This window comes from Gopherus flavomarginatus, chromosome 1 (genome assembly GCF_025201925.1).
Source record: "Gopherus flavomarginatus isolate rGopFla2 chromosome 1, rGopFla2.mat.asm, whole genome shotgun sequence".
Taxonomy (NCBI): Eukaryota; Metazoa; Chordata; order Testudines; family Testudinidae; genus Gopherus; species Gopherus flavomarginatus.
Genome location: NC_066617.1, coordinates 319,302,699 through 319,320,347, shown reverse-complemented (window position 1 = coordinate 319,320,347; position 17,649 = coordinate 319,302,699). Strand labels below are relative to the sequence as shown.

Below are 17,649 nucleotides of genomic sequence, written 5' to 3'. Positions count from 1 at the left end.
ACATATGCCCAACTTTCTCTCCCAGGATTCTGGTTCACTATGAAGAATGATTATCTTGCACTCTCAGCATACACCTTGAAACTGATGGTGACATTCATGAGCACGTAACTGTGGAGCTTGATTCAGCACACTTGTGTTCGTCAAGTCTCAGTATCTATCTACCACTGATGTCAAATTGGAGATTAGATATGCAATTTCTACCACATCACCGGACTTTGAGGAGCTGTGTCGCAATGTGCAAGCCATGTGTCATATTAGCGAGCATTAAATATATTTAATGTGCAATCTTCTTGGATTCCTTAGTTACTATGTTGCTTTGCTGTGATCTGGGGTCACAGAAAACAGAAAGTCTGAAAATGGGGACATGCAAGCAAAAAGTTTAGAAACACCTGATGTGATGGAAGAGGAAGATGGCAGGTCAAGTGTGTAAGTGCTCTGTTCCACTCTGCCAGTCATCAGCTGGGCATATGGACACTGATGAACCATCGCCAACTGACATAAATTAGACAAGCTCCGAGGTCTGCTCTAAACTTATGCCACGGCTGCAGCCAGAACAGCTGTGACTTGAGAACAGGGAGCTGTAAACGGTTCCTTTATGGATGCCCACTTTCTTCTTAGCCTACTGGATCTGGGCACAGGAGAGAATCTAGCCCTGTAGTTATTGGATAGTTGGTGGAAATAAACTTGAAATCACTGAAATCTAATAATGATAATGAATAATATAAATTGGAAAGTTATCATGACTCAGAGGTGATTAGAGCCGTGTGAAGGTGCTGAAACATTTTTCTTTAAATTTAATTTGAATCTATTTTTCTTTCATTAAGACCATTTTGAAACCAGAATATTTAATTTTTACAAGGAATGTCCATGAAATTGTGAATTCACATGGAAAACAGGCAACATTCAATTATTCATGTTTTTGAAACAAATGGATGTTTCTCTGGAAGAAAATTCAAATGGTTATAATGTCATATTTCTTATTCAAAAAATAGGACAATGGGGAGCAAAACAGAAAAATTTTACACAAGAATGCTTCTATTATTTAGCCAAAATTTACATTAAATTTCAGTTTATTGATTAAATTGGACTAAAAGCATTCAATGTTTTTTAAGCTTTGATTTGAATTTTTCATGCAATTCTGATTCAAGGTTGCATATTATTTATTAGACAACCTTAGTAATAAAGCTTCAGTAGAAAAATTATGCAATGAATATCTGACATATAATACATTTTTGTACAAATATCCACACCTAATAATAATAATGCTTGGCATTTTTATAGTACCTTACATACAAATATCTCAAAATGCTTTACTTATCCTGATGAATTAAACCATCCAACATCCCGTGGCATAGATAGAGAAGATTAAAACCATTTTACAGATAGCAAAACTGACAGTTTAGTAAAGTGATTCATTGAGTCATTCTAGTAGTTTATCACTCCAAGAAACTTTGAAACATAGAAGCAAGTCAAAAAGTACAACCTTAGTTACTTAATAGATTTATTTATAAATATTAGCTAACAATAGAATGATTACCTTTAAAAATGCAACAATTTTCAAAGAAATTGTTGCCAAGTACAAGGAGTTCATTACGAAATCCATTAGGTTCCACCAGTCATGAATGTAATCCTGTAGTCCACCATCCCACATCTGTTTAATTTCACCCCATATGAAACCTGTAAATATAAAAGAATTCATTCTAAGAATGGTTTTCAGAAGAATTTTATACAGATCAGTCATTTTAGACTTCATTTTCTGATTCATATTTCCAAAATGCATTCACTAAGCAAGTGAGAACTGACATGCCATTCATGTAAGCATACAGCTTCATTTTCTTTTGCATTACTTCTATTACTTTTTCATTACATTCTAAAGAGCATATAAAAAGTAGTCTAACGTAGCAACTATTGCCATATTCTGTCCTTAGCTGTGTGTTCCAATGGAAACTGCATAACTGAAGAAACTGACCATTATCTTGAATGTTCATTAAAGGTGCCAGCCTGACAGCAATTGAGAGTGAAATCCTCGATTTACACTTGGGGGAAATACCAGTATGTTGCTTATCACCTTTTCCTTAGTCGTCTCTTTCAGTAACATTAGGCAGAGGCCTAATGAGCCTTGTATCAATAAACTCTATAATTAGGAATTGCCTTTTGGTCATAATCAATATTTTCACCGAAGGTGGCTACATGGAGGAGACATCAGACTCAACTCTAAGGAGGCATTGCCTCTTTTGCCTTTGTTGGTGCCAAAGATAGTTTTGCTATGTTTTTCCTGACATCAGAAAATAAAGGGCCTGATACACATAGTGGTGGTAAGAAACTAATTTTTCTTCTCGTATCACAATTACTCGTTCCAAAAGGTTAGAATGTTGTCACATGGCAGAACTCACTGTACATAGACTGCACTGTTAGTGTTACATCATATTTTTCAAAGTAGCAGCAGGTTAGTCTGTATCTGCAAAAACAACAGGAGTACTTGTGGCACTTTAAAGACTAACAAATTTATTTGAGCATAAACTTATGCTCAAATAAATTTGTTAGTCTTTAAGATGCCACAAGTACTCCTGTTCTTGTTACATCATAGTGCAGAGATGCTGTCCACTCATATAAGGGAAGGAGCATCCCTTTCAAAGAGATAACCAACCCATTCTAGCTGTGCTGCTGAATGTTAGTCACTTTGAAGTAGGGGAGATCAGAATGTGACCAGGGACCTCTTCATGCCAACTGGCAGAGGGCATAAGGGGTGCAGACGAGTTTACAGGGATCCCCAGGGTCTATTATCTACATTATAGTGAAGTCTCTCTTGAGAGCCAGTCCTCATAACCATTGCAAAATGTATGTAAGGATAATATTTAAAGAGTTTTGTATCTATGCTGGAAATTATGTTCTTAAGATCTGTGAGTAAAGCAGGTCACCAGGAGGTGACAAGCACGTTCCTTTCTGACAGGAGGTAACAGACATTTCTCACTCTGTCTGGTTATATGTAAATTGTGCATTGTATGCTTCACAATGGAAGGCTCTTTACACACTGAGCCAGGTTCTTGAAGAACATACAAGAAGCCTACAGGAAAAAATAGCCAGTGGGAAGTCGAAAGGGCCTCCTGTTTATGAGGAAACGCATTGGATTGTTGGAATATATCTAGGGGGATGGGACTGTACCCATATTCTTCACCTAGGAGAGAAGCTGCGAGCATGCATGTCTTATGTATCAAAGGTCACAGCCAGACAGACTGTAAAATACTGGGAGAAAGACTTTGTGGTGAGCTAAATCCTACAGGACCTGAAAATATCTTGTTAGATAAGTCTAGGCTCTAGAATGTGTATTATTTTATATGTAACCATTTGGTTCCATTAATTTTACTGGCTTCTTCTTGAATCTCTATTCTTTGTTAATTAAAATTTCTTTGTTAAATAAAGAAGACTTCCTCATGCTAAAGGCAGGTGATAGTGAGATGCCTTACAACCAAGATACCCCTGGGAAGCATCACACTCAGTCATCCTGTCTTCAAAGGACTGAGTGGGAGAGGTGCTAACCTCACCAAGAGTCCCTGAATTTGGCTTGCCATTGAGAAATTTGACCAGATTTAAGCATAGAGACAATTGTGTAAATGGAAAGACCCCAGCACAAGGAGGCCTTAGAGATTCATGGGTATATCAACCTAAATAAATTCTTCTAGAATTCATCTCAGTTAAGTATTTCACTTAGTATATTGCTTGAGGACAATGCAGAATGGCACTGGGAAGATTAGTAAGACAAAAGTTTACAGGAACTAAAATAAAGTGGTCATGGAAGAATCATTGCTGAAATAATTTGACATTACAAACAGCCTAAGATCTGAGTTGACGCAACCTCACAAAGACTAGGGACTTTTTTTCTGGCAGACAATAACTTAATGACAAATGCTTTCAAGGCATTATCTAAACTACAACAGAACTATGTCAGACTGTTCATTTAAAAAAAAATAGCTAGCATTTCTTTGTCAGTTTTATGAGTTTATGGGCAGAAAGCAGTCATATTACAGAAACCATTGTTCTAAGCACTGCCTCGGTTTCAGAAAATGATCATGAAATTACAAATAGTCTCTTTAATTGTGAAATACAGATCTCATAACAGTATTCTTAGGGCAGAAATGCTTTCAAGAGGGCCTATAAAGAGCTTGGCTTTTAAACTCTTGTCTGCCAGTCTTTATAATCCGATGTTGGAGCATAAAAATAGAAAGCTGAAAAAAGTTGGGCACTGCAAATAAATGCTGAAATGATGGACACACATTAGACAAAATATTTGTCCACTTCTAAGTGGATTGCAAGCCAGGAAAGGAACACTACAAGCTGTATGCAATTCAATAGAAGACAGCAGATATAGTGGACACCCAAAGCTAGGCTGCTTACCACTATAGCAGAAAATTGGTGAATGGGACTTTGTCTTGAATCCAACTTGAGAATTATAATGTATAAAACCAGAGCTAGTCAATACTAGGAAATTTTTTAAAAAGCTTTTTGACAAAAAAAAAGGAAATTAAAAAACTGAAAACTGTTAGTTTTTTCCCCAACCCCCCCCCCCACTATTTGTTGTTTTGATAGGAAAACACAGTTATTTGTAAAAATTTCAGGTTTAGAAAAATTGGGGATTTTGTTGTGTGAAACTGAAAAATTTCACCAACGCCCCCCAAAATGTTTAAATAAACACTTAAAAAAATCAGTTTCCAGAAAATCAAAATATGTTTAGTTTTCATTTTTCATTGAAAAACTGGAAAAAAAAATATATTCAAAGGAAACAAACATTTCCTAAGAAATTTTTTATCTTTGAAAGCCATTTTTCCACTGAACAACTGTTTTAACAAAAACAAACAAACAAAAATCAAACAGCTCTTTAAAAAACTAGATTCAACTTAATTTTAAGAAGAGGACATTTGATTATTTTGATACTTGTTTTTAAAATAGAATAAAATACTGGTATCAGTTTTTATCTACCAAACACAAACAGCACAGGCAACAGCAATACAAGTTTCCTTGCACTGCCTCACCAATATGACTCTAATGGGGAAAGGGTAGTTCAGTCTCTGGCTTGTTTTAGTCCTTGGCATCTCTGGTGAGAGTGCCAATTAATTAAGGTATCAAATGTTGCAATGTTTTGGGTGATGAAGATATCCATCCACTAAGATTTGAGTTGAGAACAAAATCTCTGTGGTGCTGTAAGGAGGGCTTTGGAATGTATCGCCACTGGGAAGCATTCATGGACAGAGGACTGTTCTCTCGGGACGGACTTCACCTTAGTACATCTGTAGTATGCAAGGTCTTGGAAAAAATTTTCAAGGAGAAAGTAGGTAAGGACATTGAGGTCAATGGTAATTGGGACAAAATACTATATGGTTTTACAAAAGGTAGATCGTGCCAAACCAACCTAATCTCCTTCTTTGAGAAGGTAACAGATTTTTTAAACCAAGGAAACACAGTGGATCTAATCTACCTCGATTTCAGTAAGGCATTTGATATGGTTCCACATGGGGAATTATTAGTTAAATTGGAAAAGATGGGGATCAATATGAAAATTGAAAGGTGGATAAGGAACTGGTTAAAGGGGAGACTACAATGGGTCATACTGAAAGGTGAACTGTCAGGCTGGAAGGAGGTTACTAGTGGAGTTCCTCAGGTCTCGGTTTTGGATCCAATCTTATTTAATCTTTTTATTACTGATCTTGGCACAAAAAGTGGGAATGTGCTAATAAAGTTTGTGGATGGCACAAAGCTGGGAGGTATTGCTAACATGGAGAAGGACCGGGATATCATACAGGAAGATCTGGATGACCTTGTAAACTGGAGTAATACTAATAGGATGAAATTTAATAGTGAAAAGTGCAAGGTCATGCATTTAGGGATTAATAACAAGAATTTTGGTTATAAATTGGGGACACATCAGTTGGAAGTAACAGAGGAGGAGAAGGACCTTGGAGTATTGGTTGATCACAGGATGACTGTGAGCCGCCAATGTGATATGGCCGTTAAAAAAGCTAATGGGGTTTTAGGATGCATCAGGCGAGGTATTTCCAGTAAAGATAAGGAGGTGTTAGTACCGTTATACAAGGCACTGGTGAGACCTCATCTGGAATACTGTGTGCAGTTCTGGTCTCCCATGTTTAAGAAGGATGAATTCAAACTGGAACAGGTACAGAGAAGGGCTACTAGGATGATCCGATGAATGGAAAACCCATCTTATGAAAGGAGACTCAAAGAGCTTGGCTTGTTTAGTCTAACCAAAAGAAGGCTGAGGGGAGATCTGATTGCTCTTTATAAATATATCAGAAGGATAAATATCAGGGAGGGAGAGGAATTATTTAAGCTTCGTATCAATGTGGACAGAAGAACAAATGGATATAAACTGGATACTAGGAAATTTAGACTTGAAATTAGACAAAGGTTTCTAACTACTAGAGGAGTGAAGTTCTGGAACAGCCTTCCAAGGGGAGTAGTGAGGGCAAAAGACATATCTGGCTTCAAGACTAAGTTTGATAAGTTTATGGAGGGGATGGTATGATGGGATAGCCTAATTTTGGCAATTAATTGATCTTTAATTATTAGCAGGTAAATATGCCCAATGGTCTGTGATGAGTACATTTGGAGGGGGTGGGGTCTGAGTTACTACAGAGAATTCTTTCCTGGGTGCTGGCTAGTGAGTCTTGCCCACATGCTCAGGGTTTAACTGATCGCCATATTTGGGGTCGGGAAGGAATTTTCCTCCAGGGCAGATTGGCAGAGGCCCTGGAGGTTTTTCGCCTTCCTCTGCAGCATGGGGCACGGGTCACTTGCTGGAGGATTCTCTGCACCTTGAAGTCTTTAAACCACGATTTGAGGTTTGTTACAGGAGTGGGTGGGTGAGATTCTGTGGCCTGCATTGTGCAGTAGGTCAGACTAGATTATCATAATAGTCCTTTCTAACTTTAAGTCTATGAGTCTATGAGTAGTGGGAGGGACTAGCAGCCCCGAATGTGTACCGGTGGACGGGGGCTGTGCAGTCCCAGGCATTTGCCCAGAGACTGATGGATTGGGCCACCTGCTGGCTTAGGCCCAAGACGCAAATGGTGGGGGAGCTAATGGACACCCTAGTCCTAGAGCAATTGCTACAGGTCCTCCCCAAGAATATTCAAGTCTGGGTCAGGCGACATCAGCCATGTACAGTCAATGCAGCAGTCAAACTGACCAAGGAGTGCACGGAGGCAAATGTGCCCCAAAGAGAGGGTCGACCCTATAAAGACAGAGAGTTGTGGAAGAAAGTGAGGTAAACCCCCCTTCCTGGGAAAGGCCCCAAGAGGAAGGAGGAACCCCAAAGAGCTCCCAGTAGAGCCGGTGTGATTGTTTGTTGGCAGTGTGGACAGTCAGGGCATAAAAAGGCGGACTTCTCAGATATGGAATGTGGGTGGGCCATATTTTGCAGCTGAACTAATGCTGGAGGGCAGGAAAGAGGGAAGAGGCTGTCCACCATCACAGTGAGGGTGGGGAAGAAACTCCAGAGGGGCCTGGTGGATACGGCTTCGGCCTGCTCGCTCATCCAGAGGAGGCTGATAAAACCACACTGCATAATTCCAGATGCAAGGATGGCCTTGGAGTGCATCCATGGGGAGAGAAGATACTGCTCGGTGTCCCAGGTGCCCCAAGAAGTGTGGGACAGCTTTAAATGGAAGCTAGTTGGGGTAGTAGAGGGTTTACCATACCCCATTGTGTTAGGTACAGCCTGGGGCCCTCCCCATGGAGGGAGAAGAAAAGGTTCCCAGAAGAAAGGGATGGGGACCCCTGGACTGAAAAGCCTCGGGGAGGAAGAGAAGCCAGGTCCTTGGGGTAATGAACATGAGAACCCTAGACATCAGAGCCTGGATAGGGTAGACAAAAGGAAGAAAGTGCAGGGGAGAAGGCCAGCCCAAGCCCCTTAGAGGAGAAAAGGGGCAGCTGGAGCTCCCCACAACACAGCTCCCAGGAGAAAAATGGGACTCCCGCTTGGTGACTTGGGGGAACCCGAGGCCCAGGGTGTCCAGCAGGAGGCCAGGATTGGCCTCGATTCCCTCCCGGAAGAAAAGGTCATAAAGGAGACACCTGCCAGGGTGTGATTGGTGTGAGGACCTGTGGGTGGCGGCAGACCAATGTACTTTTTTGCAGGTGGGGGATGAAGGAACCTCTAGGAGAGGACACCGGTGATTGCCCAAAAGAGGAGGAGAGGCTTCCCCGGATGAACTCCACCAGACAGGGGCGGAGAGGCTGAGGAAGGATGAACCTGGGTGGTTCAAAAGGGGGGGAGATGTGTGACAGAGTGCTGGCTAGGAAACTCTGAGCCAGACCTCTGTCACACCAGCTCCAATCAGGAAAGGGGAACTGGAGCTGACTGAGTAAGCCCAGGCCTAACTGGCAAATAAGGGACTGCTGCTGGCCTTGTTATCCAGGGGCTACATAGAGGATGGCAGGAAGGAAGCCGGGGGAGAAGAAAGGGAGGAGCTAGGGAGTTAAAGGCTGCTCGCCCCTGCTGGCTGCAGAAGCTAGCAGTCCCTGAGGCTGTGAGCCTGACACTGTCTGTACTGTGGAAATGGTAGGAACTTGTACTGTGAATAAAGAGCATGGGTGACTGTACCAAAACTGAGGTCTCTGGCTGATTTGTGGGTGCAGAAGTGGCAGAAGATAGAGGGGCCCACTTATGCCCCTTACAAGGGGATTGTCTCTTAAATAATTAAATAAATAAAATAAGAATCCTGTCATTTTCTGTACTCTTGTCACTTTCCAAAACTATGTATATATATATATAGTAGTTACATTAAAAATACATTGAAAGTCTTTTGCCAAAATCTTACTAGCAAACACAGATGCATTTTTGTTGATAACTATAGTGTTAGCTGTAATGAGATGTAACTTAGTACATCTATCTCGCTTTATGTTCCATTTTTTTCCTCTCATTTTGTCATGCCATTGCAGTTCAAGGCTCTGGCAAAGAAATAACACCTGAGATGATGGTTTCACAGTATTTCTGACCTGACAGACCAGAAGCAGTAACACTGAATATCTTGTGAAATTTCAGCTCAATCTGGTATGGCTAAACGTTCTAGGAACCTTTGAGTTTGTCTGAAATGAACAGCCAAACCTTTTCAGGTTTCCGTCTTGGGATCCTGTGAACTAGGAGGTGCCTCTGTGGGTTAAATGTAGTTTTCATGGTCTTAGGTAAATAAAAGGCATCAATTTTTATGTTTATTTTGACATAGACCCCTAAGTCACCAGGGGCCAGATTTTTAAAAGTATTTAGATGCCTGAAGATACAGATAGCTTTCTAATTCTAATTAAGGTGGCTTGGCACTTTTGAGAATCTCACTGTATTTTCAGATACCTAGAGAACTTTTAAAAACTGGCCCTAGATGTTTTTGAAAGTATTCTTTGGTCAGCCTCTTGCACAGGCCCTCCGTGTGCAGTGCATATGGTGGTTATTAACTTATTTAGACTCTGCAGGATATATGAGACACCAGTAATAACAAAACAAACAAACAAAAACAGTGTCTGAGTAAGTTTCTTCAGGTTAATAAAGAAAACAACTTGTGCTGTGGAGGCTACAAAGTCTTTTATTAAACTATCCTGAGGACTCTAATTGAATAGACCTATTGAACAGTCAATAATTGCTTTATTCCTTTTCATTCTTTGACATCCTCAGCTGCTTTCTTTTGATTTTCTGTCTAAATTTCACTTTAAGTGGTTGAGTAGTTTACAATCCAGGGAAGAGAAGACATCTGCAGGAGCTAGCTGTGCCAGTCTCTTGTTGGTAATGAGCTGTGTAAGTAAGTTCTTCCTGTACGGTTATGCCAGAGTGAATGAATGGTTATTATTTGCCAACATTTTCAAACCTTCCTTAAAATTCAGACCCTTCATTTATATTTAGGTACCTAATTAGACTCTGGGAGATTATGGTCCTACTACAGGCAAAAGGCAATGAGGGCTGAATCCTGCAAAGTACTGTGCACTCTTAATTCCCACTGGCTTCAATGGCAGTCGGGGTCCTCAGCACCTCACAGGATCAAGCTGTGAATTAACTGGTTGCTGACTATAGCTAAAATTCATGACAACATCTAGCTACTATTTAAATCATCCGTCCATCCATCTATCTATTTAACTGTATCCAAGTGGAACTGTAACAGACACGAAAACATATTTCCCCACTATATAGACTGAATTGTGTTGTATTCAAAAGTCTCACTCTAGGAGGGAAAAACAGCAAAAAGTAGTAGAAATTGTTTTGATTTGACTTCAGAAATTCAGATGCAGGCTAGATTTTAATTTTAAAAATCCTGTTTTTTTCTTTGGAAATGGTTAATTTGTGACAGGAACAAGTTAATGAAGACTCTTAATTTTATGAAGGCAGAATTGGAAAATATTTTTTACATATAACAATGTCTTCAGTGTCACAAATGGAGAAATATTGGAATTACTGCAAAAAATATAGTGAAGCAAAGTCAATATTTTTGAACAGTGCTGCTGTTGACACATGCTCAACAAACAGGATATTGGAATATGCACCCATGCTCTCAAATATATTCTGCACAGGAATCTGTATATTAAAATAAAATATGTCCTGAACTCAATGTGAGGTGTAAATCTTGCGGACTTTGTTTTATAATCTTTTAAGGTTTCATTGGCATTGCTTGTGGCTTTAATATGCCAACAATTATTATGTTTATTTAATGTACAAATTATTTTCCTGCTTTCACAAGATTCTACAGGGGATAAAAAGGGTAAACCTGGGTGTATATCTATATTACCTAAGAGATCCTTAATTTTATACATGTTAACATCTAGTCCAACAGTTCATTGCTACAATCCTATACTAATTAATTTGTACACTTCGTGTTACTCTAATTAGTAATTGCTGTGCTTCAGTGCCGGTACAGCAATTTAATGGAGATATTAATCTAGAATATTTATCAATTAAGAGTGAGATTTTCAAAAGAGCCTAAGGCTCAGATACTCAAAGGATCAATGGGAGTTAGGTGCCTAAATACCTTTGAGGAGTGGGGCCCAATTGATTTAGGAGCACAAACCCTGTTGATTTTCATTGAAACTTGTGCGAGTCACTGTGGCACTTCTGAAAATCAGTAGGTACTTAATCTCATTGTTAAACCGAATACCTAGTCATATTTGAATTTTAAATTGCCCTATATTTTTTCAAAATCTTTTTTGCATGGATCCATAGTTCTAAAGTATTGACAGAATGAGTCACCATTATGAACTATATTAACCTTTTCAGTAGTAGTTTTATGTGTACTAGAACAAATCATTTGAATAGTCCTCTAAACTGCACATTTTGTTACTTTAACAGATAAAAGGATTTCAGTTTTGGAATAACACCAATAGTGGCGCTTGCTTGCTTAAAAATATGACCAAGCTCCAGGTATTATGTACTCTCTTGGCAAATACTGACTCCATCAATAAAGTGTTCTGGCTACAGTAAAACAGCAGATTGGGATAAATGCTCGCCTGGATGCTATAGCCTTTTATATTATCTTATAAAAATAGAGTGTTTGTAATTCTAAGCCATTGCCATTGGGATGAAAGTCAGTCATAACTGATAAAAGGCTCTGTAAAACTCAAGGTTCAGAAGGTCATTGTTAATTAAAGGAACAACCTTTATTTTATGAGCTTTCTACTCATACATTACATTATATATCAAATGCTATAGTTATGCACCTCATAGAAAAGCCCATGAGGAAATTATTAATTCTTCCTTCAGAGCAGGGCTTAAAGGGTGTGCAGTAAAAAAGGCCTAGGGTCAAGCACTGAACAATAAAGAGATAAAAAATATTGAATACCTGCTCATTCAGTTAGCATCACCCATTTGCTACTACAGAATATGGGGGGACATAAAACGCTCAAGTTTTTAACATGGGTAAACCCTTTTTTTTTTCTATGCTCATTCTTGGAAATGGCTCGACCATTTTAGCTCACACCCTGCAAAGAAAACTGTAGCCCAAACAGTTATAGCTGGGCAAACTTATAAGCAACTGAAAGCAGGGTCTTATAATGGAAAGTGTTTGGGCAACCTTAATATGCAGAACAAAGGAAATAAATAACATTATTTGAAAATGCAGGATTTCGTTCCCTCTCATTTTTGAGCCCTGGGTTACAGTGGTTCCGAAGGTCACATAATTTATGCTTAACTTACTCTCTTAGCTCACAGATACAATATGTATTCATTGAATCTTCTTGGATAGAGATCTGTTCCACAATGTAAGTGTTTATTTTCCTCCACTATGCTTCCTTTATCTCCATCTGGGTGTGTTATTTCATCTGGGTGGCCACATTACCCTTTATCTCTGCTCCCTCTAACAACTCCATTTCCAGTACCTGCTGAACAATATTTTATGCTTCTTTCCTGACCTGTTGCTGATAATGATTCCCCTATTAATGTCACATCTAGAAACAGTTCACACTGAACTTTTGCATATCCAATTGTAGTGTCACTAGATATAAGCAGACTAAGCAATTGCCCCAAACAGCTCAAGGGTGCCCCAGTTTAGTATTACCTCCAAAATATCATTCATCTTATTTAACATGGACTTAAGAAGTGTATTATTATATATTGTGTTGGTATATTTTTTGATTTGCAGAAATAATGCAATTATTATTTTTAAGAGGGGGCCCAAAGATACTCTGGCTTAGGGGCCTCTGGTGGGCTAGCACCACCTCTTGATTCACATACACTTTGCTCTCAACAAGACTATACTATCACATGCATCCCACTTAGAATTTCTTCAGCCATGAAGTTGTGTATTTTGCACAATTTACAAGCCTCCTCTTTCCCTACAGGTTCTCACTCTCTAATAACCTGTATCAAGCAATCTGACAGAAAGAACAAGGCATGGAAACACCTTGTTAAAAAAAAGCCACTAAATCCCTGTTCTTTTTACATTCAATACAATCCAGAGCCTTATTAAGCTGAATATTCTAGAGAAGACCATAGAAATACACACTCAATTTATCCAAACAAACCCACATTGAATTATTAAAAGTGTTATGGAAACATGAAAATTAATAACAGAAAAATAGGAATTTTCCATGCCCTTTCAAGAACGTGAGATAGATTCAACCTGGAAAATTCTACAATCTGAATACTACCACTAATAATGAAGTTATAAGAACCCAAATTATTCTTCTTAGAATTTTCCTCTCATAGACGTTCCTCATCTTCTTTGAGGAAAATATTTTCTCTCTTTCTTTTTCTGACACTTTAGTTCACTCTTTCCCTCATCAATCTAGCACAACAACAGTAAGTGAGCCCTATTAATGCAGTGATTCTTCTTCTTTTTTTTGTTTTTTGTTTGGTCAGAGAAACTTTTTCTCTTGTTGTTATGTCCTCTAAGTCACTTGCAGAATGGTCCAGAAAAAAGACAGCCACCCGAAGAACAGTATATGCACACCAACCTAATACTACTATGATATCAAGAGCCCATTGCCATTTGCTACATCCCCACAAAACAGACTGAGAAAAACACCAATGAGTTTATTAAAACATAGCTATTGACTATAGAATTCATAGAAGTGAATGTCCTGATTGTCTATTCCTCTATTCCTATGCTAAGGGCAAGACTGGAGGGGGAAAGACAAAGATGTCTTAAGCCAACTTTGTTGTCACCCTATTATTGAGTTATCTGCAGGTCTGACATAAATTAGAGCAGCCTCAGGGCTGCTTGAAACTCAAAACAATGACTGCAATGGCCCCCTATGGGTTGTCTGTCAGCTGAGAATAGCGACTGCAGCAGTGATCCACTCATGTATCATCTCTCCTCTTACTTGTCCTCTACATCAGGGGCTGTGATTTGGGCTCCTGTAGCGCTGGTCTGGCAGCTTTATGTTGGTTAGGGAAGCCCCTTACACCAGAAACATTTTGGGAGAGAGCTGTTTCTGCCTGGTTTCACCCCCTTTACATTGCTGGCATTGTGCAGAAGGGCAATAGGGCAATCACATAGAATCTAGTGATGGCACGGATAATTTTTTGGGAAAGTTCTCTGGCCTGTATTATACAGGAGGTCAGACTAGATGATCACAGTAGTCCCTTCTGGCCTTGGAATCTACGAATCTAGTAATGAAAAAGATTGGTTTGTCTCACTCCCTCACTTCTATCGTTTATTGCTTTTGCTCATTCCAACATACTCTTGCTCATTGCCTCAATGGTGGCAAGGTCTTCAGGGCAGGGATGATGTCTTTTTATTTTTCCTATGAAAACAACTAGCAAACTTCAGGATGACAAATTAGTAACTAATAATAATTAAGGCTGTGAGTCTGCCACGGAGGTCATGGAATTCATGGATTCTGTGACTTTCCGTGATCTCTGTGACTGTGCCAGTCACACGGGCCGCTGCTGGGGCAGTCTCGGATCACCTCCCACCTCCAGCAGCAGCAGGAGTTTAGGTGAGGGGTGAGGGGCTGGGGGTTCTGGTGTGGGGGAGGATGAGGGCTCTGGCCGGCACTTACCTGAGGATGGGCTCCCCGGAAGTGGCAAAATGTCCTTCCTTCAGCTCCTAGCTCCCACGGTTCCCGGCCAATGGGAACCCGTGGAGTTAGGAGCTTAGGGAGGTATATGTCACCACTTCTGAGAAGCTGGATAGGGAGCCTGCCAGCTCTGCCAACCCCAACACCAGAGGGGGGTCCTGGGCTGCTCCCAGCAGAGCATCTGCGGTGCCCCCAGACTCCCTCCCCGAGCAGCCATGCTGCCAACCGGGCTGCCTCCTCAGTGCCTGCACCCCTTCCCTCCCGAGCACCTGCAGTACTCCCAAGATTTAGTAAGGTATATAGTACAAGTCATGGACAGGTCATGGCCTGTGAATTTCTATTTCCTACCCATGACCTGTCCATGACTTTTTCTAAAAATGCCCTTGACTAAAACGTAGCCTTAAAAATAATACAGTTTCCTTGGCAGTGAAGGATTTCTCCCTATTGTACATTTAGTCTTGTTTAGATAGGAATTCCACCACTTCAATTGGGAGGCTGTTCCACAAACGAATAGATCTCACTGTCAAGAAGTTTATCCAGATATTAAGCCTAAATGTTGTTCTTTTTTAGTTTTATTCCCTTAGTCCTAGTTATACTGACGTTTATTACCGCAGAGATAATCACCAGGTATTGTAATATAACGTGTGCAATTATGTAAATTGTGTAAAACAAAACAAAAAAAACCAAAAAAAAAACAAATGAAAAAGCTTTCTTAAATGATCTTTTTTTCTTACAAAATTGACTGTCTCTTTGAGTAAGTAGCCTGATACAGGTTCTTCCACTGAGTTTCCTATTCTAAGGACTCTTAAAATGTGTCAATTATACACATTGCCTCTTACATACTAGTAGGAAAATGGTAATTAATGTTTGATCTTTAGAGAGTTTAGATAATTATGGATAATTTTAATGCTTCTTAAGTATTAAATGATGGAGCCATATATATTATGAGATCTATACTGAGGATAAGTCAGGAATATGTATAGCTCCCATTTGTCTGTACTCACAGTAAGAGAGGTAACATTAAAATATAAATTACATTCAGAACTGCCCTAACAAAGAGAAAGAAACATGAGTCTATTGTTTAAAAAAGTGAATAGCCTTGAGATATGTTGTAGGTGCTCCAGGATAACCTTTGCTTTGGGAAAGAGGATTAGTTGGTTACATTGCCAATTTTAAAATAGGACTTTTACCCTAGAGCTACATAAGTTCAGTATATGCTTCAAAATGTATCTGCATCCAGTATGCAGAAATGCATAATTTACCTACCCATATGTCAAACTGGGATAATGATACTATCCATTTTAAAGCAGTTTAGAGCTATATAACAGCTAAGTATTAATGATGATGATGATGATTATCTCTCAATCTAAGGACATTGGGGAGAGGGGGTACTGTGCCCTCCTGGCATTGTGATATTGGAAAACTGCAGACTGGCGTTGCTAGGCCAGAGTTGAGCAGCTGCAGGGTAGCTGAGGAAGGTTCCCTGCTCAAGATAGGAGTCTCTATCTGAAGGGAAGGAATGTGCCAGGGCACAGGGCAACAGGATCGCTACTTGGTCCACTGGGTTCTGTTTGTTTGTTTCATGTTAATATAAAAACTTTAATAACTAATTAGAAAAGATTTAACAAAAAGAATCCCAAATCCTGACATTAGCTTGGCTCGTCAGTACGATTTGTAACTCTAACCAGCCTGACAGACTGATTAATTTTTTGGCAAAAACAATAGCTATATTTTGGCTTCTTTTTTAGATTAAAAACAAGATTTATCAAACAAAGGACAATAAATCTCAGAGCTCAGCTGTGGCATTGAGGTATAGCCCAGTGCTGGGGATGGAGGGAAGCTGTGTTACCCCATCCCCAGGGCAAACTGCAGAAGGCAACATATCACACAAAGCACAATCCCTCTCAGAGCATATCAGCATGCAGGCGTCTGTGCATGTTCCACGCTTCCTTTGGACATGCATCCCTGCTGCTGAGGAGTGTAGGAGAAAGAAGGAAGAGTCCTTTCTCATTCCCCTCCATGAGAGGTCAGGGACTATCTAGCTGTATTCTGAGGACTTGTCTACATGGGTCCACAGTTCGAACCTTGTGGACGTGCATTGCAGCGCACATTACCATGCTGCACAGTAACTATCCCATGTGGATGCTGCAGGTGCAAACTAAAAGGTATCTAGGCTGCTCCGACAGTGTCCACATGGGGGAGTTACAGAGCAGCACGCCAGCACATGCTGCAGTTCACACCCACATAGGCCGAAGTACAGGGCCGTGTAGACATATCCTAAATGTCATGATCAACAATATCTGGAGCCCTCTCAATTTGGGCCAAAAATATAAAATGCATCACCATTTTCCTTTGAAGCTAACAGGTCAGGGAGGCTAGGAAGGGTTGTGGAGGTGGTCAGAGCAATAGCTTCACAGAGAACTGTGAGGATGGAAAGAAAGTCAGGGGTCTACTGTGAGGAAGGATCTGTGTGTAGCCTTATTGACACTGGACAGTAGCACCAGTTTAACTAAAGTTGTGATTTTAAACCAATGTAATGAACCTGTGTGAACCTTTGTGTGGACTCTCCTATATTGGTTTAAACCAGGCTTATTGTAGGTTAGCCTGATTTATTTAGGAATCAGTTTAAACTGAACCAAAATAAAACAGAGACTACAGTACATCTTGGCACATGTAGTGTGGCTAGAGAGGAGGGGCTAGAGGTGAGAATGGGGACATGAAGGAACTGGAACTACAGCTCCCATGAGGCACTGCACCCACTCAGGCAGACACAGAGGTTAACAATCCAGTGACCCAAACAAAATATTTGGTTTTAGGTGAACCCAGGTAAAAATGTTTACTTTTGATTTTCCTGACAGAAAATTCAACAGAAATCATTCCTGCCCCCCTGTCCTCCACCATGGAAACTTTTGACTTTAACAACACCCCATTTTCTGATGGTAAAACGTTTTGACTGAAATTTAACTAGCCCTAATCAATAATCTTTCACAGAAAAAAAAGCATGTTTGAAAAAAGTCTGTTTTGGATTTAAAAGCTTATTGGAAAATTCTGACCAGCACTAATTATAATTTGTGCACCTTCATTATTTGTGAAATATGGCTGTGACCTTTGGAAATATTTAAAATTAGTAACAACACACTCTGA

General features: G+C 39.9%; 1 protein-coding gene across 2 annotated transcripts in view; it reads right to left on the bottom strand.

Moving 5' to 3' along the window:
• Positions 1-17,649, bottom strand: part of TRPC4 (transient receptor potential cation channel subfamily C member 4) — a 195,085-nt gene that overhangs the window by 32,462 nt on the left and 144,974 nt on the right. For both annotated transcript variants that reach the window (XM_050937174.1, XM_050937176.1), the window contains one exon: positions 1,538-1,677. In XM_050937174.1, coding sequence (XP_050793131.1) covers positions 1,538-1,677 — 140 coding nt within the window. The remainder of the gene's footprint in view (positions 1-1,537; positions 1,678-17,649) is intronic.